The sequence below is a fragment of the Micromys minutus genome (genome assembly GCF_963924665.1).
Source record: "Micromys minutus genome assembly, chromosome: 2".
NCBI classification, from domain to species: domain Eukaryota; kingdom Metazoa; phylum Chordata; class Mammalia; order Rodentia; family Muridae; genus Micromys; species Micromys minutus.
The window spans coordinates 41,729,899-41,755,350 of record NC_137971.1 but is presented as its reverse complement, the minus strand read 5'-3'; the positions used below and the strand labels follow the sequence as shown (position 1 = coordinate 41,755,350).

Here is a 25,452-nt window from a genome sequence, read left to right as displayed (position 1 = left end):
GGAAGCGTTTCTGTCCAGCTACTTTCAGATGAAGAGGTAGAACTCTTAGCTGGGATGCTGCCATGCTCTCACCTTGATGACAATGGACTGAACCACTGAACCTGTAAGTCAGCTCCAATTAAATGCTGTTCTTATAAGAGTTGCCTTGGTCATGGTGTCTGATCACAGTAGTAAAACCCTAAATAAGATACCACTTGGTTAATACACTGCTTTCTGCTGGTATTCTGTGTGAGATGATGCAAACACGGTGAAGAGCATATATCTCCCCATGTCAGCGTTTCAGGAGTCTTCTATCGAGGTATATGGATAGAAAGGATGCAGAGAGTAGGGGCCGTGTATTTTCATACTCAAATATGCCATACTCAGTGTTGGTCACTCAATAAAATAGTCATAAATTCAATTAGTTTCCTTCACTACCAAGTTCATGGCTTGTACTTCCCAAGAAGCCTGAGCAGGCCACTACTGAGCAAGGCCTTCTGCTGGGGTGCCATTTGAGAACTTTGCAATTGTGGTTAGGGTGGGACTTACCATAGATGAAGAACTAGCACCAAATGCAAAGTTGTACTCATTTCCTGGCTACACCATTGTAAGTTGAACTACTGCCCTTTGTAGCAACGAACTAATTAGGTTAAAACCATGAAAATACCTTCCTGACTCGAACCTCTCATGTAGATAGACTCCCTGATAGGCAAACAGTTAGGAAGAGGGACCATGACTAGGTAACAAAGATAGTTACCTCTCATAGCTTGTTTCTTCACCATCCTCTGAACCTGACACAAGAGTCTAGCATCTGAAACAAAGGCCTTATGGACTTTTTTTTTTTTTCCTCCTGCAGGTAAGGCCTCTGCTAGAGAACTGGCTCAAGAAGTTCAAGGTTGGATCAAAACACAGTTGTCAGTCAGCCAGCTTTCCTTTCTTCAAATTGACCAGTCCTGAATTGGAGAAGCCCCTTCAAGGACTTAAACAACTGCAGCCATCAAGGAGCAGCTGATGGTCTCTGGCTTCTCAAATCTGCTCTCTTCTTTGCAGATGGCGTTTGTTTCTGTGCAAGATATATGTGTGTTCCCACATACCTAATAAAAGCTATTCCTAAATTACTGATTCTGTCTGCTCCTGTTTCCTGAGTTTGCGATTTTTCAAGCTGTTACCTGTCTTGCTTGGCATTTTCCCTGCCTTCTGATTCTTTAACTGGCAGAGAAAACAAATCCTATTAGGAGCCCTGAGCCAGACCAAGACTCCTAGACAGTAACAGTCATAGACCAACCATATTTCTGTTTCCTACAGGAACTCAGCACTGACCAGTTCATCCTAAACTTAAAAGTGACCCACCTACTAGACTTGTGACTCAACGCTTTCTGTCGGTTTCTGAACTTCATTATTGTGAGCATTGATTTGCTGCCTCGGTCGGTTTTGAGTCTATATGTTCCAGCTTCCTGATGGGTAAACAGGATAACACATGTATCCCTGCTCTGGAGTCCTTCTCAGACTCAGCAGAGGTTATGTGTACATTAGGATATATGTGTTTTATATTCATGGTGTGTGCTGCACCGTGGCCACTATAATGAGTTCTCTTTGTCTTCATACTGGGACTGTATGGTAGCAGAAGCTTTCTCTTATATCTTCTGTATTCTCTGATGGTTTAATCTGGCTGGAACTCACCTGTTCGCTTTGGCTGATTTCTCACTCATTTCTCTGCACAATGGCAAGGAATAAACTACCAGGAGAGTGACTTCATTTCAAGCAGAGGTCATAAGAATATACATGCACTGCTTAGATAAGCTCATTTCCCGTCCCATTCAGTGCTATGTCTCAGAGAATTCTGGTGGACAAACTCATCCTTTCCGTCGGCTAGCCACTGGCAAATCTATAGAAGATTCCAATAAACTGACCCTTCTGTTTTACAGTTTTTACGTCCACTATATCCTTGCGTACCCCCTTCTTATCCCCCCCCCCCACCATTCTGCAGAAATGACTCAACTTCCTGCCACACTGGCAACCAGGTAGCTTTTAAAGATGGACAGAAGTTTTAATGGCTATTTTTGTTACGTTCTTCCTAAAAATGAGATGTAACGTACACTGCTGTCCACATGCTACCTGTTGTGTGTATTGTTTCCTCCTTCTTCCTGTTTCTACCCACCTTCCTGATTTTCAATCTGTACATATACTTAGATGTCTTAGTCATATCAACTGATGCTTCACATCCTGCTTCTATATGGCAGCAGAGAACTTTCTCATACACTAAGTCTTTCAGAAGTGTTTACACATGGGTATGAAGAGAGGAAATAAACAGGAACTTAGGTTAATTTAATAGAAAAAATAAAATATGGAATAACATTGATTTTTGGCCAGTATCAATTACAACGGTTCTATATTTTACAAAAAAAAAAAAAAAAAAGCCAACTGAACATTTTACACATGTACAGTATTTTTCAGCAAAGTGGATTTGGATTTAACAACAGGTCACTATTAATTAGTGAATTAAAGATAGAAAGACAAAAGAAAACAGAAAATAGGACTTTTGTCTCCAGAGGGTAAGAGCATTTGTCACGTCTCCAAACTTTGTGCTATCCAACACATATATTCATTATGAATATATATATTTATACATAATATATAACATTAACGTAGACTTTGAAAGCATTATGTTCTAGTTAATAATGTGGATAAATGAGGCAGTAACACACTAATAGTTAAACCGGTATTTCCGTAACGTGCACCTGCGTCGTCAGTGGGACATGGAATGCAGGGTAGTGGACCCCAGTGGCTTTGCTTTCATATTGGTTAGTTTTTCTAAGGACCAGGACATCAGTTTTATCTTTTGTATTATTGTGACCTTGTGCCTTCAATTGTATAGCGTTGTCTAATCAGCTCCATTTGTTTGCAGGCAAGTTTGTCTTTGCCATCTGTCTGGCTTGTGTTTACATCTGTTCATTTGAAGCCTGTGCATTGAAACTTAAGAAGAATACCACCTTGGCCAGGAATCCCTCTGCTCTTCCAGTCAGAAAAGCCAACAGTGTTCTAAAGAAAAGTTGTCCAGCATAATCTGCCAGTTCCTTAGTTCCCTATGAATATCCTGACCTAGTAACATTGCAATGCTATGAAAGAGTTCAATGGGTCAATTACTCATTATCTACCTGCAGCCATAAGTGAACTTTGTTGCCTTGGGATATTTTCAGGGTAGGCTGTTACTGCTTGCTTGTGTGAATGTGGACTTTAGAATCCACAGCCAGCTCCTTCCCAAGATCATCACTCTCTTCTTAGCAGTGAAGTCACAGCATCTAGGAAGAGTAGCTTTCCAAAGCTTAGAACCTGGAGATGCCTGTCCACGCCCCAAGTAAATGAGGTCATCATGGAGATTAGATAGGAAAAGGGAAGGAGTGTGGTATCAGTTAGTCTCAGAGGAACTATAAAAGGATTTATCTCAGTTCATCATTATCTACCACAGATTCAAAGTAGCTTCTCTATAGTTCAGTATTCTAGAGTCTACAAAATGTTTAAGGAGTTACAGAAACCCAGTGAACACATTTTGAATCTGACAGAAAAACTAACCCCAGGTCCATGACATTCGGTGGACAGGTTCATAAGAACATGACTCTAGTCATAGAAGGACAAAGGAGTGAGAAAATACAGAACGAGGAGGGTACAATCATGCCACCCACATCCAATTTCCAGTTTCATTTTCTTAAAAAGGACAGGAGGAGACAACTCACATAATAAGCACCATTGAGAATCGCTGCTCCACTAGTGTAAGCATGAGATTAAATATTATTTAAATAAATCCCATTTCTTAAAAATTACAGGACTTCTTAGAAACATTCGACCCCAGGAAGAAATTTTCTGCATTATAATCCGAATGCTTCCCACTGTGACAAATGTAATTTCTGGTGACAGTTATAAAACCATTGGGGGATGGGGAGCAACGGCTAGGTAGCACCGAGTGGTTGTACAGAGCCTACAGATGACTCTCTTGGGCTTTGGGGGACCTGGAACAGCCTCAGCCCTTCTGGCTATCACACCCTTCTGGCTCCTACCATCCGTTTGACATACAGAATAATCCATTTACCAGCTGTATAAAAAACAAAACAACCCAGTTGACAATGTTTGAAAAGCCAGTGGGACTGCTTGATGACATCAGTGGAGGAAACTTATCAGGTAAGAAAAGTGAAAAAAAAAACCTGGAATGTAATGTACAAAGCAAATCATGTGTGTGAAGGTATCACCATGGAACCATGAAACAGTAAGACAAGAAGCTGAACACACTGGGCAGGGTCTTCTCAGGATCCCAAGGCCCAGTTTCCTGTCCTTTTTCCTGGCTGCCGACCGAAACCAGAAAAATGACTGAGGCAAAAGCTCTTGTTTCATTCTGATCTATGTGTGCTCTTGTGATGTTTTCGGAAAAGGAATATTTTTAGTAATTTTTAAAGGAGAAACAGTGAATGAGTGCAAAGAAATAAAATGAACCTTCAAACCAGGGCAGGAAATCAAATCATTACTTTAACGTCAGATTTTGGCATCAAATACTTTGGTTATACAATACTGTCTCTGTGATTCTGGCTGTTTAACACTAAACATCCAGTTATAAAAGGTAGGCTTGTTGTAGGTTTTTTTTCTTCTTCTTCTATTTAAGTTCTGACAAAACAGTTCACCATCTCCCTGAACAAACTTGAGAGAGAGAGACAGATAGGGGAAACAAAAGATAGCAAGAAAGAGAAAGGTGGTTTGCAGTTTTTGGCTTTTTTTTTCTTTAATAATATGGAATAATCTATAAGTCTACAGGAACAGGGCTGGAAGGTGGCTGCTCAGCCTTGGAATGTACATGTTTTGCAGCACAGTTGTTGTAGAACTTTCCGTTGACACAGATTGTTCTTTTTCACAAGCATACAGAAGCCTCCTTCTGCCCAGGATTCTTCCGTTGCTTTTCCAGAAGTCAGCAAGAGAGAGGGGGAGTGGAGTGGGGAGCAGCGTGACACACCGAGGTAAGTTTTGATTGGCCAGAGAGGTAGATTTGGGGGATTGGAAGAGGTCATTCAGGAGCAGGCACAGGAGGGAATTGGGTCCACCCAAAGTGATTTCAGTCAACAGCAGTGTTTTCAAGGAGAAACATTGCAGTCCAGTAGCAAATGTGATTGGTATCCATTTGTGAAAGGGAAAAAGAGAGTGACAAAAGAATAAATTAGAAATCAATAATATCACAAGCAAGGAACTTTTCTTCTCAGAATTATCGAGAGCAGAAAATATTCAGTCATTTGTACCATATTTCATAGAATCCAAGATACAATGAATCCAAGACAGTTCAAGATTGACTGCTATTTTAGTATCACGAGGTAATAATGCTTACACTGTGATATCAATTCTGTTAGCAATTGGAATTTTAATTTTATTCTCATTAACAGTACATGATATGGTGCTCTGTGTATAGTTCTTCCATGTTCATTTGAACTGTTGTTAAATGACACAGGAGAACCAGGAACCACAGGCTTCATTTAAGTCAATGTACATTTCTGTGGCTAAGTCTAAGATCCAGGAATGATGCTTATATCCCATCAACCTGATGTTCAAAAGCAATAATGAGTTGTCATGAATTAACAGATATATTTGATTCTAGAGGTATTAAGTTGCAACATGATTGTCTTAGAATCATGGAAATATGGAGTTGAAAAGGAACAACCTGTTGTCTTTTAGAGCATTGGCCATGTGACCGAAGGCTCAAAAGATTTCATTCTTCACAGGTCTGAGAATAGCCTCATTGCAAACAACAGCTCTTCATTTTCCACTCCAGCCCACAATCCTGGAATTTCTCTTTGACCAAGTTTCTGTTTGGTACAACTTAGCCCATGGTCAGGATGGCTTCGCAGGATGGCTTTGGGCTTCAATATTGTTAGGTGTCCAATATCAAAGGCTAGAGGTGAAAATGTCAAAGGAGATGTCATGTGACTGTCACTCACTTGGATCTTTCTTAGTAATCTGTGTACAGATGCTTTAGAAATAGTTCTGGTTGTAAAAGGCATGTGCTAGTAACTGACAGCTGATAATTAGACAGCCCTGTGTCCCCACTTCAGGCTTCTCACTCCAGAGTGGTATACTAAGAATTATCCCTGGCTGGCTCTAAAAGCACAGAGTAGGGTGGGCCCAGCCTACTCTGCTGTACTACCTGTTCTGAAAACATGATGAAGATGAAGCCATCCAGATGCTTTCATGGAAATATGACTACAAATGAGCATGTGTCAGTGTTCCCATTGGCTCTCTTCCTGCTATGCCCTTTTGAGGTTCCTAATACGAAGCGTTAGAATAACCACACAGCATCAGTAGTGTCTTCTTCGGCTTATGTAGAGAGGAGATCTGAATACAGCATAGACTCCTAACTTCACATTGTGCCTTTCCCTAGGGCTATAGCCTGTGACCAAGACTATTCCAAATGCAGTCTCCAAGCACATGTTGAATAGTAGTTCGACTACATTTGGTTTCTGTATTGAGATATACTTTGTGTACAAAGTTTAGGTACAAAGTTAGGGTCTGCTCGGTACGGATTATGTAAAATATGAAAGATTAATGTCATCATGTGAATAACTGGAATGTGCTGAATTTACAGGGGAAGCCGTGGCTGCGGAAGAGTGAGAGAACCTGGGATTTGCCAAGCTGGAAGAGGAAGTTCCTTAACCTGCACTGTAAATTAGGGACACTTAAAGGTTTCTAAAACTATCTGTGTCATATAATAATAATATATACATATATATATATATATATATATATATATATATATATATATATATATATATATATATATGTATATACCTGAATAATTCAGTCAGAATCTTTGGGGAGGTCCTAGAGTTTGAATAAAACCCATTAGTCACAAGTGAAGCAGACAGGCCCGACACTGGGAAGTCCTATGTTTTTGGTTTGATCTGTCGCTTTCTTTTAATCATCACATCTTTTTCCTGCTGGAATATTGGAAGATTATTTCTTAGCCTTACATGCTCTGGCACTATTAGATTAGGATTCAAATATTAAAATGATAAAAAATCCAAATAGCCAAAGAGTGGCAAGTGTAGGGGATATTTAGTTACATGATTAAGTACTATGCTCTCATTAATAGGAAACTGCCCATGAAGTTCCAAAACACAGGACATAGGAAGATATTTATGCAAAATGCTAAGTGTTCAAAGTAGGGTATGAGGTTTTGTGTATGAGGCATCAAAAAAATCTGGACAAAATCTGTATGGCAAATGAAAAATAGAAAGAAACAATAAAAAAAAAAAACCAACCAATCAGAAAGGCTACATACTATACGATCGTAAATATTAAATGTGTCTTCTTTGGTTTATATGGAGAAAAAAAAACTCTATGGAGACAGAAAAAAAATGTAGAGATTTCAGGAATGGCGAGGCAGGATGATGAATGGGAGAACACAGGGAATTTTTGGGCACCGAAATCTTCTGTGATGAGATAATTGTACACACATGGCATGTATGGTTACTTAAACGCAGTAAATTGATAGTGCCAAAACATATGCTCAGGTAAGCCATGGACTTGGATGATGATGATGTGTCATGTGGGTTCATGAGTATGGCAAATGTCGTACTGTAGTGTGGGCTGTTGATAGTGGGGAAGACCATGCATGTGTGTGCTCCTGGAGTAAGCACATGCTCACTTGTTCTATGAAGAGATAGCTGTTCTGAAAAATAAAGTTTATTAATTGAAAAAGCTAACTAACCTGTCTTGGGGTTGCAGATGATTTATTTCTTCCTATTATTAAAAAATGGAAAAAATAAGAGAAAAATAAAATGGGGTTTGGTACCCAGGTGCCTGAAGTAAGAGGACCATGAGTTTGAGTCTAGCCTTAGCTACACTGTAAGATTTGGTCTTTATACAATGATAACAAAACAACACAGAGCAACATGATTCAGTAAGGATGTAAATCAATGTCAGCGAAGGTCCACAAGATACTGAGCATATATTACATGCTTCTTAGTCTCTTTATGAACATGGAAAGATGTTAGTCCGTAACACAGAGCAAATCCTACAGCTGTACTCACCATCCTTGCAGATGGCTCCCATCTGACACATTCCCAAGTCTAATAGATAGCCACTGGGACAGCTGGAACAGTTCTTAAATCCTGGGCCATTGCATGTCAAACAGCTGTTATCACATCTACAGGCAAAATGCACAATTATTGAATCTCGTACCCTCTGCATGAGGGATATTTATTATCAGTCTCTTAACATCTTCAGATTTGTCCTTCATTTGAAGAACACACACACACACACACACACACACACACACACACACACACACAAACACACACCCCCCACTTTCTTTCAATAGCTGTTAGACTTGAGAACATTAGGAAAAAAACATGGTAAGTAGATGGGCACTGATGCCAAAGGGGCCAAAATGTGTCCTGGAAACAGAAATTTTAAAAGCTCTAAGTTATGTGTGAAGGGAATGGGGAGATGGCCTATTGGTAAGTTTCAGATTTCTAGCACCCATGTCAAAGGGCAGGTGTGGTAGTGTGTCTCTATATTCCCAGCACTGGAAGGAAGATAGGTCAAGGGAGCTTGTGCTGGACGATCTAACCAAATTGGTGTCTGATCCTACTCAAAACAATGAAAAGGCAATTGAAGAAGACAATCAATGTTTACCTCTGATCCTGAGACATCTCCTACACACACACACACACACACACACACACACACACACACACACACACACACACACACACCAGAAAACTTTAAGGTAGTATTGAGGCATTAAAAATACCAGCTAACATGAACCAGTTCTGCAGGTTAGTGTCCAAACACACAGAGCTCAAATTATCCTTTATTATTAAAAATCATCAGGTTTCTCATTATTTAGGAAGACAATCTTGCAAGGAATTCAGATAACAAGTGCTAGATAGAGTCAGAGGAGGTGAACTTACCTCTTGCAGGATTTGTATCCACTCTCTGAAGAGTGGTCCAAGTAGTAGCTCACACTACAGCTCTGTACACACCTTCCCTCTTCCATGACATATCCCTCAGTGCAGTTAATACATCCATCTGCTCCGGCCCCTTCAGCGTAAAGCACATGGAAGAAACAGGAGAGAAGAAATGTCTCAGGACAGGCTGAATTAAGGGATTCTGTAGCAGCCTCTGAAAGCTACACCCATCAGCCCCATCTTAAGTCATAACTCTGTCCTTTCTCTTACTATCCTTCAGTGGGGCTGGTAGGGGACTCCTGTGTTTTAAACTGAACCTATTCACCAAGATGCCTGTTCTTCCAAGAAAGGGACGCCACTGGGATATTTAAGTCCCTTACGAGGTGTTGATGATTGTTGGCTTTCTGTGAAAATTGGTGCACCATTATCAGGTGAAATGTGGCCCTGCATACTTCCTGAAAACATACTGAAAGCTGAATGAAACTTGGCTACAGCCAGATAAAAGGACAGCCACAGTGGGAATGTCAGGGGAGAAGTGGGAGAAGGTACCAGCACAGGTGGCACAGAAGCGGTGGCAGGGCTGGCAATCGTGACCACTGAAGAACTGTCCATCTTCGCAGGTGACCGAACAGCGGGACCCCTGAAGGCTGGGAGAAACATGGACAAACTATAAGTAGACTGTTGTCCCCATGACAAAGTGGTAAGACCAGTACAGACTCTATCTGTAACAAATATGGTCCCCTCAGACACCAGTGGTTTGGTAAAGCTGCAAGACAAATCAAGTTCCTCTGTGGGGATTCCATGCACGTGGTACAGATACAGACATGCAGACAAAACAAACACAAAGATGAAACAAAATTAAAACTCTGATGAACCAATTCTAAAGTTGGCATTATCTTAAGATATCCTTGTGACTTTTGGTGTTTTTATTTTCTGAGACAGGGTTTTTCTGTGTTGCAGTTCTGGCTGTCCTGGAACTTGATTTGTAGACCGGGCTAGCCTTGAACTCACAGAGGTCTGCCTGTCTCTGTGTCCTGAGAGCTGGGATTAAAGGTGTGTGCCACCACACCTGATTAAACATTTGTTTTTATCAGGTGGCTATGAGCCATCTTATGTGGGGGCTGGGAATAGAACTCAGATCCCCAGGTAGAGAAGTCTGTGTTTCTAAGCACTGAGTCTTCTCTCTCATCCTTTTTGCTACTTTTTACCCACTTATTTACTGAAGCCACTCTAATGAGTAAGCAAAATGCAACCTTGTGAAACATCTTGACTTTTCTGTATCAGTTTTTAGTTTTTCCTGGAGGTAATTTTATAATATTCAGTGATTTACTGAAATGTCTGTTTCTCTAGGTACTACTATGATCCACATCTGAGTTTCTAAAATATAAAATGAAAAATATAAAAAATAATTCTTTCCAGTCCTGCTAGCTATGATGTTTCTCACAGCTTTAGTTTTTATTTGTTTGTTTGTTTATTTTTGAGGCTGGCCTTGAACTCACTAGCCGTGTAACTGAGGATGACCTCCATGTCCTGTGTACCGAGGTTACAGGTACACGGTACTATGAAAGTTCACAGCGTGATTCTGAAACTCAAAAATACACATAGGGTTCCTATTATTTCATATAAAATATTACTGAATGGCAACCAGAGGAGAGTGGGCGCAAACTTGTTATCAAACTGATTCTACTGGAGAATGTGTATGGAACATGGCCGGGTGATTTCTGCCTTCTGATAGTCTGTACTGCTCCAACTTACATCCTGGTTGACTGCCTTGTCTCTGGGTTATATTAATTTCAAAAATTGAAATTCACTTTACCCTCTGTTCATTCAAGATACCTAGTAAGTCCAAAAATAAAAAGGCTGAAGAAAAGCATCATAAATACTCATGTTAGCGTTTTAGTTTTCATCCAGGTATTTAGGAAGGCTATTTGCTCTTAGCCACCATTTTACAATTTACAGGTCTACTGAAGTCAGTCAGCTCAGAAGCACCTAGGAAGGAACTTCGATGTGACAAAGGACAGTTTCCCCCAAAGTAGGTGTCATTCTCAGAACTTGCTGGCCTGTTGCCAACAAATGTCTCGTTCCCTTTTTCCGGCTCTAGAGAAAGGCATGGTGCATCAAATGAATCCTTTGGTGGGATGAAATCAGAACCACTAATATAAAAATGTACTGCAGGTTTAGAAAAGATGCCTTGGCTCTCTAAGAAAGGACATGCGTTCTGCAGCTGGCTTCCCTTCAGCAGGAGACAGAGGCTGCAGTGTGATAAAGCAGGCAGCAGGCACAGTGCACAGTCACTGAACTCTGAAGCTGTCAGCTGCTTCCAAAACATAAGCATCCTGAGGCCCACTCGAAGCCCAGAACCTCCTCCTCCCTTCTTTCCTGCAGAAGCCATCTAGGTCAGGCCTGTGCTAACCACTAGGCTACCGAGCCTCAGAGATGAGGCTAGTGCCGTGAAGCAATTGAATTTTAAATATTCATTCAATTTTAATTAATTTATGACTATATTTGGAAAAAAAAAACTTCCTAAGGTTCGGTTGTTGGCAAACTTCTCAGCACATTTGGAATAGAATTGCTTTATAATATTTGCTCTCTTAATTAAATTTAAAATCTTCTTAATACAGATATTTCTCATAAAATTGTTGTCAAGTCTTAGACATATGATAAGACTGTATATTTCATACTTCAAAGACTTAATAAAGTAATAAAAACTTTAAAGTAATTCACTAGTAATTTCTTTTATGTTGGCCACATGTTGTAATAATATATTTTGGATATATTTTAAGTAAAATATTTTATTAAAATCACATCCCTTATTGCTTTTTACCACTTTTAATGTGGTTAAAATTACATGCATGGCTCTCATATTTCTGCTGTGTGTTCTGTTTTAACTAGCTCCATAAAATGTTATCTAAGAAATAAAGGAATAAGCTCAGTAGTCTTTTATTTCTTATGGACTAATTATGTACCAGATGTAAGTAACACATAAATGTTATGTTACAATAAATAAATGATATAATAAATAAATGTTATCAGGTTACTGTAGTCATCAAAGTAGAGGTTAGTCTCAGCATTTTGTAATGAGACTAACGGAAGACAACAACACTTAAATGACTTTGCCAAGATCACAATTAATAGACAGAGAGGAACGATTTCTACTTCACCATTATACTGTCCCTTTAAGATGAATTAAGTGAAGACAGGCGGGATGGGTAAGCTTTTACACATAATGGCTGCTCTTCTAGAGGAGTCAGTTTGATTCCCAGCACCCATGTGGTAGCTCACAACCATCTATAACTTAAACTCAGGGTATCTGATGCCCTCTTCTGACCTCCACAGGCACTAGGCACATACATGTCAGGTATATACACAGCAAAAACATATGTATACATAAAGTAAAACTTATAAAGAAGAACCAGGTAGTTAAGTAGGTCTGGATTTATCAAGATTATCAAGTACTGAGAAGCAAGACTTTAAGTGACTGAATGCAATTAGGAAAACAAAGATGAATGAAAATAACATTTCAGTACCAAGGACTGTCAGGGACACCTGCCTGGGAGTCGTCCACTTTCTGCTATTTCACTTTTGATGAAAGATGCTGTAATGTAATATCCTATCACTACCTAAGTGAAATGTGCTGTAGAACTCTAACTTCATCTAAAGGCAGAGCCCAGCCCGTGTGTGGTGATAGATGCAGCAGAGAAGCATTCCACAGCTTCCTCAGGAAAGAGACTCCACATTCGTTTTGTGCTGCGTGTTTCTCTCCTACAGTCTACCAAGTATCACCTTTGGCAATGAGCCAGTCATCAGTCTGGGGAAAACATCTCCCGGTGTTAACTCTAAGTGCACGCCGTAGAGAGTCTAATGGAACTGAACCTGAAGTACTTAAGATAAGCGAAAGACTGGGTGCATGCAGGAAAATAATAAAGATAAGAGAATAGCTCTCCGCCATTGAGAGTTTAATCAGGCAGATTGAATAGCATTTACAGGCACTATCTGCCCAGGCATTCTCCACTAGCATAATGCAGGTCAAAATGTATAAAAGATGCTTCTCAAATGGTCATCTTTACTTATATCTGAATCATCTTTCTAAAAAAAAAATCACTGTAATTTTGTTGGTCGATGTAGTTATTTTGTGTTTCACCTACATGCATGTATGTACAGCACATGTGTGTCCAGAATCTGTGAAGGTTAAAAGAGGGCACTGGGTCTCCTAGAGCTGGAGTGACAGATAGTTGTGAGCCACTGTGTGGTTGCTGGGGCTTGATCCTCAGGTCCTCTGCAAGAACAACCTGTGCTTTTGAACTGCTGAACCATCTCTCTACCCATCGAATCATCTTCTTTATAGAGAATTTATTTGGATTATAATCCTTCCTTAGCCAATATGACATCCCATCCCCACCTCACCATCCAATTATAGAGATAATGCCAATAACGGGGAAGTGCTTCACTGTGAGTCAGACCAAGGGCAGAGAGAAGAGAGCTGTTTGTTTACGTGCAGACTCTTACGCTTTCCTGTCTATTTGCTCTGCAAATCTCCCTGGTGGATGGTGGCTCTTGCCGGGTCTCATTCTCTTACCTTAACCCGCCCTTGCACTCTGTGCAGTTGTGAAATCCAGTGCATGTCTTACAGTTCTCACTGCATTTCTCACAAATATTTTTCTCTGTGGAGAAAAGAAAAGAAACGAGTCATACATCAGTCAACTGGGTTCCATGAGTGGAGATGTGCCAGTGTTTACTAATGTGCTCTGCAGGGCTCACAGGTTCATCTGGAAAGCTGCATCAAATAGTTCAGGCAGGTCCTGAACTCTTACAGCAGGAAGCCCCACACACCTGTTTGGCACAACACACATAGAGCACAGAAACTCTCACGTGAAATGTTTATAGGTTTTACTCCTTTCAACTCTCTTTCCAAAGCATGGTTTTCTAACTTCTAAAACAGGAAATCTCACTCCTGATGCAAGGACAATATTGGATATAAAAGTGTGAGGAACGGATATAAAAATGATTACGTTCCAACAACATCCATATTGTGTAAAAGTATATTAGCTTGAGTGGATACACCGTACGTTTTCGTATTTAATACCAAATCCATGTTCACACTGCAGAAAAGAGGAAAACGTGAAGGCTTTATCATGAAAAGTATGAGCTGGCATAATAGTTAACACAGGCCTTTTACCTTGGTCAAGTTTTTTTGGCTGGAAATTGAGAACCGCTCTGATATGCCCATGGGTGCAAACAGAATTCCAGCCAAGCTGGACAAACAAGATGCAGGGAAACTGACTGCTGAGCTTTGCAATGGCAAGGTAGGTAAGACCTTCAAAATTCCTGCTTCATGGAAAGTCTGGCAGATTTTAGGCCAGAAGGCCGAAGATGGATGCTCCAATGATACAGAGATAATTTGGGGATGACTGCCCAGGCAGCCAAAACCCTCTGTCATTTCAATAGCTTTGGGAAGTGCTTACGTTGCACTTCCTGCATATTCAAGTAATACGTATTTTTCCTCAGGTTTCTGATGGTGTTGAACAGGAGATAGTCTCCCGACTAAGCTTAATTGTTAGGACTTTTAAGAATGTTATAAGGCCTATAAAAGTTATGATAGGAAATGATTTTGATACAAAACTCTAAACTCAAAAAGATAGGATAGATAAAATAATTTAACTAAGTTGTCAAATATAAATAAATTGGACATTATAAATCCATATTGCACCTTATCATTTTTGTAATTGTTATAATTGTATTCAATTTATATCTGGGGGGAAGAGTCTTTTATTGAACTAAAAAGGAAAATTGTTGAAGTTTCGTATTTTTTAAATATATTGTAATGTTAAATACTGGTCCTCCAATGCCTGGTGGCCCTCAAGGACGAGAATATCTACACATAGACCCAAGTGACACTATGTGAACTTGCCCCCTAAATTATCTCTGATTGGAGCTTAAGGTTGCCTACAGCTGGGTAGAGCTGAGACAGGCAGGGTTTGGGGTCGGAGAAGAATCGTGATGGGGAGAGAGAGGAAGGTAGAGGATGGAGAAGATACTGTAAGGTAAGAATCTGAAATCATGGCCACGAGGGCTGGCCAATTGAAGTTAAGAGCAGCCCAGAAGAAACATCACAAGTCATATTGTGGAGTTATTGTCAGGGAAATAGACATAATATGACAGTGGTAAGTATCTGCTCAGCCTTCCTGCTGTCTAAGGCTTGAGATAAATATAAAAGCTGTGTGTCTTCTATCTGGGAACTGAGTTATCAAAGGCAGAATAGAAGTTCCTGATTGAGATTAAATATTTTCAATAAGTGGGTCATCTCTCTGTCTCTCTCTCTCTGTCTCTCTCTCTCTCTCTCACACACACAGAAAGAGAGAGAGAGAGAGAGAGAGAGAGAGAGAGAGAGAGAGAGAGAGAGAGAGAGAGAGAGAGAGAGACCCAAACAAAACACTGTTTATGGGTTTTGTCTCTCTGTGATCTTTAAGTGTGGATGTTCATCAAGGTTACATGGAGTGGGACTCCTATATGGACATACTGGGTATTCTGCATCTTTCAGTAAGAAATGCATAGTCCTTGACCGTGTTCTAGCAGCTACACTACAGCTTCCATTGTGACATTAAGTACACTAAGCACATTAAGTTCTGTCCTTGGACCTGAGGTCATAGACCCTAGATTTGCATTCTGATGTCCGATGCTCTTCTAGGGGGCAAGGTCAGCATTTCTACACTCTTGAGTGAAGATTAACATGAACTCTACCTATTAGCTTATCTTGGCAAGTTAATAGGATTATTTCAGGGGAAAAGGTCAACTATAAACCACTGTGAATGTGTTCTCAGTAATTATGAGTAGCCACTGTCATTAGAGAGCTTGATTACTGTGTAATATGTAAATGGATTCCTGAGAGAAAGAAACTGTAACAAAGGCAACAGGAGAGATACACTGACTATTTGAACTAATGCCATATAGTGACGGAAGTGACCGGACAACTTAAGTGTCTGTTCCCCAGTTCTTTAAAGAGGAATGACTGTTGGGTGCTCAGTGATGGAACACACCCTCTGTGACTCTTCTTATATCCTAAATTGTCTTTCTCCTATTAAGGTAAAAGTCATGTTTCAAATTTTGAGACAAATAATAACTTCGGCAGAATTCATATTCATTACTTGAGGTGGAACAAAGGCCTGATCTACCTAGACAAGTTTTTTTAATAGATTGTGGTGTGAGACAAATTATCTAGAACTCAGAAACAAAGCCAAAGATACCCACAGCTCTGGGAGGGCCATACTTAAGCTCTGTCTGACAAATGAGTAATTTCCTTGTGTTTTGCCTATTTTCTAATTATGTCAGTAAAGGGTAGTCTCTGAGAAGCTCATCTTAATGTATGGTTTGTTGTTTAGTATAGTGATAGTGTTTTGGCTGTAAGAAACAAACATCCCTTCCCCAAACCTACTGGTATTGCCATGTCTAACTCTTCCATCTGTAACCCAACAAAAGGACTTTTTCTCTTTCCTCCTTCCCTCCCTCCCTCCCTCCCTCCCTCCCTCCCTCCCTCCCTCCTTCCCTCCCTCCCTTTCTTATGTTCTAATGTGGTTCCTTATTATTTTTCCTTCAAATTATGTGTCTATCCGTGTTGACACATGCCTGGAATGCAGGTATCCCTGGAGGCCAGAAAAGGGAACTGGATCCCTTGACAGTAGAGTCACAGGTGATTGTGAGCTATTGTGAATGTCACTTAAGTCTCCTGGAGGACCTTACCCACTTACCCATAATCTTAACCACTGAGCCATCTCCCCAGTTTCCTAAAAGGAGTTTTTCCCTTTCCTAGGCTCTACAGTACGTGATTATCTTACAACCCGTTCTTCCCTTACCTGTTTTCATTTATTACTATGTTAGAAAATTACTCATTAATGACTAAAATGTCTCTGACACCTGTTTATTCTACATTTATAGGACAGGCATGTTTTTTGAATAATTTCAAAAGCCTATTTGGTTAATGTGTAGACGTGAGCAGGTTTCACTGTTATCCTCATCAGGTTGGCCTACAGATGGCTCCTGGGAAGTTGGATTTTAGGAGGGTTCCCATCTCTCTGATGGGACTAGCTAACACTGCGAAGATTACATAAGCAGCATGTTTGTTGGTGTGTGTGCCAGGAGGGCAGTGTCTACTTAATCAGCTCCCAGTGCTAACAGTGGACAGGGATATTTCCCTCATGCTATCACAAACCAGTGCTGGGGAACTCAATGTGTTTTGAGCAGGCAACTGTCTTGAAGCCTGGTTCCAGACGCCTATAGATGTCCCGATTGCCCTTGGCTGACTTTATGGTTCATCCTTTTGCTTTAATAGAGCAGCAGTGATATCCTCAGTATTGTGAGTCTACTAGCAAATTATTGTGGGTGGAGAGAGTTGAGGGTCCTCTGCTACATGTAGTTACAGGCATCTCTACAAAACCTTTCTAAAGTATCTATTTAATGAGTTGGCTAGGTTCTGTTTGGCACTAAGCAAGATCCAGATTTCATGCATGGAGTTATTGAAATAAAAACCTGTATATTTAAAAAATTCCAGACATTTTAAAACAACTCACTGATATCCTGGAATGACCCATCAGGGCACTGAGTAACACAGCTGCTAGTTTCTTCATTCAGGAAGTAGCCATATTTACAGGACAGGCACTGATCACCATGGCTGCCGAAACAGGACTCGCAGTTGGGGGCGCACTTCCGGCACCTCTTCTTGTCAGCATGGAAGTGGCCAGGAGGGCAGCTGGAGACACATATTCTGCACCATAAGATTGGAAGAGAAATGGTTACATAACCGCACACACAGCTCAGCATTTTTACTGAAAAGTTGAAGCTGCCTATGGCCTTAAGGTGAGTTTTTAACTGGGATGTCAACACCAAATCAAAAGTACCACATCTGTCTGGTAAAGCTTCTTCTTGTGCATGAAGAGGAATGCAGGCAGATTACAGATAGCACTACATCCACTAAGCATGTATTTTATTATCTATGCTCTTCTAGTTAAGGTCTAGCTCTATAATTGGATTTGGATTCTTTAGAGCTAGCTTATGGTGTTTATCTAGGGCAAACAAATATGGGCCATAACTTTATGGAAAAAGGTCATTAAAATAAGGAGTTCCTTCCATTTCTATGTGTAATTTGTCATATAGCTTATATGTACATGTGGATAGATGTGGTATGTTGTTATCTCTAAATATGGGTATATATCCAAAATCACATATATGTATACATACATACATAATTTTGTTCACCAGAAACTTTACTTATTTTTTCTTTGTTTATTTGTTTATTTTTCCAAGTCAGGGTGTCTTTGTGCATTCCCAGCTGTCCTGGAACTCACTCTGCAGACCAGGCATGTCTCAAACTCAGAGACACACCTGCCTCTGCTTCCTGAGTGCTGGGATTAAATGTGTATGCTACCATGGCTCAGCTGAAACTTTCCTTAAAAAACAAAAGCCAACTTCCTTAATTGTATATAACTGGAGACAGGGCTTTGTTTATTTATTTAAGTAGTTTTTGAGCACCAACCAAACTGCAGGCATTTTGATTAGTGGAATGGATACTACCATCATGGAGTCAGTCAAGAACCTATCTCCTTGAGGCATCTTACTTCTAGCATGGATTTCCGTGGGAATTTGGGCTTTACTGTGTCTGATTAGGTACCTAAGCACTGTTGCTAGAGCACAGATTTTCCTGAAAGAGGATGGAGATATCAGGCTGGGCTGGAAGAGACATGGGGGTGGTTGGATGGGCTGTGAGTAGGTGACCACTAGCTTGTAGCTTGAATCTACCCGGATATATCTGCATAGATAGATAGAATCCTGGTAGTAAGAGGCACAGACTCAATCTCAATCACAGACTCAATCACAATGCCTAAAGTGGAAGAGAAAGAACAGAGTCCAGCATGAATGGTCTGGAATGTTGGGGAATGTGAGAAGAAAGTATAACTCTGGTCCAGGAAAAATAAACACAGCCACCATACCAAATAATAATGGGCTACAAAGGACACATAACTTTTGGACATATATCATGGTGGCTAGAGCTAACAGCAACATGTTACATACTTGAAGAGTGCTCTTAAAAGTCAATTCAAAATGTCCTCATGGGGCTGGAGAGACGGATCAGCAGTTAATGATGCTGACTGCTCTTCCGGAGGTCATTAATTCAATTCCCAGCAGCCACACAGTGGCTCACAACCATCTGTAATGGGACCCAGTGTCCGCTTCTGGTGTGTCTGAAGACAGTAACAATGTACTCACATACATAAAATAAATATATATCTTTTTGAAAAGTTCTCATTACAAGAAAAGTAAGAAAGATGACTGAGAATATATATGTATATATATATATGTATATATATGTGAATATTTTCTAGAGACAGACTTGAAGACCCACCCTGAATATTGGCAGCATCTGGCCATGGACTTGGGTCCCAGACTAAATATGAAGGATAAAGGACCAAGGAAGAGGAGCACTCACATTGCTCTGAGTTCTGCCTGCTGAGTCAACATGCCTCATGCTCTTACCACCTATAGCATCATGATGGATCACATCACTTCAGTAGTGTGCGTGTGAGTCAAAACAAAATGAGTAAGGTTATCTGCTGTAATAAGCCAGATGATGTGGCACACAGCACTGTAAGAGAAATATGTAAGCATCTGAGCATTTGGAACTTCAGACTATAGAAGCTCTGAAATGCTCTGAGGAGCAGTTAAGGGGCCAGCCACTCCCATAGGTTAAGAGAAATGCAGGCAATGGAGGTAAGGTCCTGCGATTTCAGAGGGGAATAAGGACTTTATGGTGATCTGTGCTAGAGGGCCATTACATTACCCTGTGCCCAATGTACTGAACGTCTAAGTGAGGCTCAATTATAAAACATTTAAGCTATTTGGTGGAGGAAATTATAAATCACCCTACTGTCCATGATATGGTTACTGCTTACTACTCTTATCAGATCAATATTAAAAAAGCTAAAAGATGCAAAAACTGTGCCGGAGCTAGGAAAGCAGAGGAAGAGAGATTAAAATTGTAACTAAGGACTGAGATGTAATTCCTTGAGAGAACTCTGTCCTGAGAGAGACCTTTAACACTCCCTACTGGAGCAACATGAAAGGTGCCCTTAGGGAGAGATTCCCCTCTTATTTGTGAAAATGCAAATCTATGTGAAAGGGGATGTTCTGAAAAGAGGATACTGTGGACATGCTGCCCTACTATAAACAATGTTGTTTCATTTGCATTCACTGCCAAGGCACAGGGGCCACTGTAAATGGGAAATGGGGGTCAAACTATGCTTCCTAGTCAGCAGAACTTGATGGTATCATTCACAGTGTTGGCTTTTTTTGGGAGGCAAGGTTTACAATGTCATGGAGGCTTGCATCAAAGTTTCAGAAAGACACTAGGGACTTTTTGTGTGAGGCAATGTCAGCCTCCCTGCAAGGAGGCTCTGAGTGGTACTGTGTGAAGCTGAATGAGGACCCTTGATGCAGGAGATGCCAGGACTATGGGATGTTCATGAAAGAAAGCTGTAGCAATGGATAAAACCGGTCTATAAGATGGGAAACTTGTATCGCAGGTGGCAAAAATGGAGGAGTTGGCATCGTCAAGGCTGTTAGAGGTCAGTGTGTCCCAAGGAAACCAAATACTAGACAGAGATGCAGGAGTCTGTATTTGATCCACTCAATTTTGTTCTTGCTTTGGTCTGATATTTCTTTGCTATACCCCAATTCTTCCATTTTGAAACAGAATTCTATGCCACTGTATATTGGAAGTATGGGACTTGGTTTTTGTAAGGGATTACAGTTAAGAGTAGATGGGCAATGGGTCTGAAGAGACTTTAGGGTTTTGAGCAATTTTTCGATCTGTTAAGATTTTTTTGGGGGGGGGAGGGCTCTTACAGATGTAAGAATGTGATGTATTGTAGTTTAAAAGATGGTTATGAACCTTTGAAGGTCTGAATACTGTCCTTAACAGTAACATGCCTTAGTGTTCAGTTGACCAGAAGTAGACCTGTGATGGTCATTCTTCATCATCAACCCAGAGAGACTTCAGATTACCTCTGGAAGTCTCTGGGAAGGTATCTGTTGGGAGGTTTAACTTATGAGGGAAAACCACTCTGAATATAGGCAAGACCTAAATAAGAGGACAAAAACAAAAAGCCACCTAAGCACCAGCATTTGCTGCTGTTTTTTTACTAACGGCACAATGTGACCAGCTCTCAATTGACCCAGCCACCATGCTTTCTAGGCCAGGATGGAGTGCATTTCTTCATACTGTGAACACAAACAATTCCTTTTCCTTCCTTAAGTTGCTTTTGTCAGAGGCTTTGTCAGATGAGAAAAGCAGTTAATAAATATGCCAAATTTTACTATGTACATCAGTATGGTTCTTACTCTTGTCAATGACAGGATCATCATGGGCCAAAAGCAGGAACATCTTTCCTTAGAGCTTGTAGGGCAACCTGAGAATACAGCGCTGTCTCGGCATACTCTGTGATTGGCCCCACCAGAATGCTGGAACACATGGGACCTGCTTATGGAACGTGTGAGAGCATGGCTTGCCTCTTACCTGGTGTTATTTTTCAGCTTGTAGTAGTAGTGTAAACAGTCACTGCAGTGATCTGGTCCTGGCCCATCACATCCAACCTCGCTGCATTCAGGATCACAAGGACCTTTCAAGAAGAGATAGAAAAATCGGAAAAAGAAAATGATCCTAGTAAGTCAGTTTTATCTTGAAGTTGCCACCAAGCAGCTATAATTTCCTGAGATGGCCAAGGTAGCTATAAGCCCAAGACTATACTCTTGATTGAAGGCAAACTGTGAATTACTGAGGAGTCAAGACTATAACTTATAGGCATGACCTAGTCTTCAGAACATGCATGGTAGCCTTGGGGCCCTGGGAGCGACAGCAAGAATTTGCAATTCGAATAAACAGGGCCGCTCTAGTAAAATGACTGCTATATCAAAATCACAAATTTTGATATGTAGAATGTGTATCAAAGACTGTGATACCCAGAGCTGCCATAATCCCCACAACATGGTCATCCATCCCTTCCCTGGGAGACAGCCTGGTAGATGGCTGAACTGTTCCAAATTGTACTAGCTGTGAAATTTAATTTGGAAATCAATTTAAGGCTTTTGGGAAAAGAAAAAAATAGTGTTATCAAGTGACTCTCACAATTAATCAGGAAAAAAATGACTGTAGTTACTACATATAACAATAAAATATATGGTATTTGCTGAAAAATAAGAAGCGACATTGTTGACAAAAGAGAAATAAAACTCTATTATTCAATACCTAGAGCCGATTATGAGCCTTGTTTAAAATCATTAAAGCCACTGGATGTCTCTGAAATATCACAGCCATCATGAAATATCATTGCAGTATATGGCACACATTTATCAGCCTCTAATCTTGGGACACAAAGCAGGTGATTCAGGCACAGATATATTTAAATCTGTGTCCTATCCACTGGTTAATGTACAGCTCAACGAAAGAAATGACATCTACATCCAAACCTGCAAACTAAATTAGAGAAATCCATACTTGTGATGAAGATCCTTCAGTTCTCTTTCCTTCGGTATCATATGAGAAACAACTCATAGTAAGCCAACCGTGGCAGTGGGGTGCTTGTGCTCTGTGGCTGATGCAGTCTTCTGACAGCAGGAGGAACTCCAGTAGGCTCCGACTTCTTTCTACTTGATCTCCAACTTTTAAGATATTTGGACTCATAATTGTTAAGCGACTTCCCATCAAAAATTTTTTATTTTAAGTACCAAGAAATAATTTCTTGAAATGTGCAAAATGTAGCTGATGGGAATTAGAAGTTCTTGAATTCTACTTGTTTTAATAAAAAAGTTTAACTGCTGAACCTTCAAACGTTTCTTTCAGTCATTATAGACATAGGTTCTATATTTATTGAAATCACGTAAACATAAAAGATAGAACTCAGGTAGAAGGACATGGAAAGAGATGTAGTTACTGATGAGAGCCCGATTTTCAAAGAGTTACAATGGCTTGCCCAGCTTGTACAGCTGAGATCAAGAAGCATCCAGATGTCTGGTCCAGATCTGTCTCAAGAAAGCCGATTGTGTATTTGAAATGTCCTCGTGGTCTGAATGAAATAAGTGATTTCTAATGCTGAGGGCTTAAAGGCATTCCTGATTAATTGCAAGAGTCATTTGACAACACTGCTTATTTCTCTTTCCCCAAGAGCCTTTAATTGATTTCCAAATTAAATTTCACAGCCAGTACAATTCTGGACAGTTCAGCCATCTACCACTGGTGTATTGGGGAAGGAGGGATGACTGTGTTGTGTGAGTTAAGGCAGATGTGGGTATCAGAGTCTTTGAAATTCAGTGAAACAGTCAACTGTGCTCCAGAAAAGGTTACACACATGCTGCCACAAATTCTCACAGGGAAAAGGAGTCATAGGTACCCCAACATTTTCACTAGATAATATTTTATAAGTTAAAAAAAGCCAACAAATATGTATTCATGATACATACCAATGGGCTCTGTATGACAGGTTCACATGTAAAGCTTTCTTTTATAATCTTAATTTGCCCCAGATGCTATCTGGTGTTGTGAATTTCAGTATAATGGTGACATAAAAGTGTCTTTGTTCTCTTACAAATGTCAACATCAGTGTTTTAGAAATGTAATCAGAAAAGAGAGAAGGGGATGTTATTGTGTTCAGAATTTTAATACTACCAAATTTGAAATTGTCAAAATTGTGATACAAGAAAGAGTAATAGCGTATTTACTATTGTGCTCCATTTATGGCTTTGGCTACACTATCTCCTGTCATAAAAGATAAAATGGTTTCTAGTTCTAATATAAACAGTAACATGACAAGCTCAAAGCTAAACAAGATGGGACAAAATCGGACACAATCTAGCTCTGGTTAGCTCATTTGGTCTTAATTATCCAAACGTTATTGAATTCAGTATACTACCTGTTTATAGAAGAAGAACCTACTGAACATTTAAGATGTTCTGATCAAGTGCTTAATTAAATGTATTTATCTCAGTGTCAAGAGAGGAATCTGTGAACTACAGGAACAAAATATTTCTTGTTTAAAAATACATTCAATTTCTATTTATAAACACTTCTCCATTAGGCAAAGCTTTGGCAAATAATGTTATACAGCCTATTTTAGAAGGGCAGGATGCCCCTAGAATTGGATGCCTGAAGAAAAAAGCAAACAATTTTAGAAAATCGACTTTAAAACATATTAATAAAAGAAAAGCAGTGGCATGCTCAGATTTAAGATAACAATGCAGTGGGATAATGAAGCTTCTAAATGGGATGTTTTGTATGACAAAGGCAACAAGACCCAAAGAATACCAAAAAAAGAAAATTACATAAAGTTAAAGAAATTTAGTAAAATGAGACATGTTCTGTTTTATAGGGAAAGACTAATTTAAAAAACACCAGTATTCCCATGAGACTGTGTGTAAATTCCAGTTATGCTCATATGGGAAACTAAAAATGCAACCTTAGCCATTTGAAATTTTATATGAAGAACAGAAGTCCAAAGATCTTTGTAAAAACTAGAAGTAGATGTTAGACAAATATTAAAGTAGACCACAGGGGTTGAAGGCAGGGTGCATGTTAGAGTGTGCTAGGGTCCCAGCACAGAAGAAGAGGAGAGAAGAAGGAGGGGAGGCTACTTATTCAATTTTTGTCAACAACTTGACCTAGCAGAGTTATCTGGGGAGAGGGAACCTCAGTTGAGGAGTTGCCTAACCCTAATTGGCCTGTGGTAATAACATGCAGTCTTTCCTTGATGTGGGAGTGCTGAGGCTGCTGTGGGAAGCACCACCCTTGGCAGGTGGGCATGAGGTATTTGAGGAAACAAGATGAGAGAGCCATGGAGAGCAGGCCCGTCGAGGAGTGTTCTTCCATGGCCTCTGCTCCAGTTCCTGCCATCACTTCCCTTCTCAGAGGGCTGTAGACTACAACCAGAAGTAACACCTTCTCTCCCCAAGTTGCTGTTCATTTTACTAAAGCAACAGAAATTAAGGCAGAGCAGGAGGAGAGAAGAGAAGGAAGAGAAAGACGAAAAAAGAATAAAAGAAAAATCCTCATGGAACAGAAATTAAAAAAGACATTATAGCAGGTGATATAGGTTTACTAATTATCAGTTAAAATAGTGAGATTGCAGAGACCTTGATACAAGAACTCACTATATTGTTATAAAGAATGCATCAGAGTTGATAAAAAGGGAAACTGCTCAGTCAACTGTATGTATTTTTTTGGAAAATAAAGTGAGTTTCAACCTGCTCTGTACACACCAAATCAAAGCAATCCAGATGGAAATAGCCAGTTGGAGATTACCAAGACAAAGCTTATGGATTTTTAGCTGATATTAAAGGATAATATTTTTGCAAATAGACAACAGAAATTATATATGTATGTATAAGTATGAATGACAAACCACATCTATTAGTGTTTTCTGTGAAACAACTCATATGAAAAAGTCACACCTTTGGGACGGGATAACTAGCATGTTCTCAGGAGCCTTGAGACAATGTGAAA

The 25,452-nt window shown here is 40.0% G+C and overlaps 1 protein-coding gene across 2 annotated transcripts in view; it reads right to left on the bottom strand.

Moving 5' to 3' along the window:
- The window catches only part of PCSK5 (proprotein convertase subtilisin/kexin type 5), a gene marked incomplete at its 3' end in the record, with an annotated part of 393,680 nt that overhangs the window by 122,188 nt on the left and 246,040 nt on the right, over positions 1-25,452 (bottom strand). The window contains exons 15-21 of one of the 2 annotated variants that reach the window (XM_080912752.1): positions 21,478-21,580; positions 17,480-17,673; positions 13,495-13,579; positions 9,468-9,565; positions 8,922-9,051; positions 8,037-8,152; positions 4,785-4,915 (exon numbers count right to left, since the gene is read on the bottom strand). In XM_080912752.1, coding sequence (XP_080768878.1) covers positions 4,800-4,915; positions 8,037-8,152; positions 8,922-9,051; positions 9,468-9,565; positions 13,495-13,579; positions 17,480-17,673; positions 21,478-21,580 — 842 coding nt within the window. Of the gene's footprint in view, positions 1-4,784; positions 4,916-8,036; positions 8,153-8,921; positions 9,052-9,467; positions 9,566-13,494; positions 13,580-17,479; positions 17,674-21,477; positions 21,581-25,452 lie in introns of those variants that run through there. The other variant, XM_080912751.1, reaches the window with a different exon arrangement.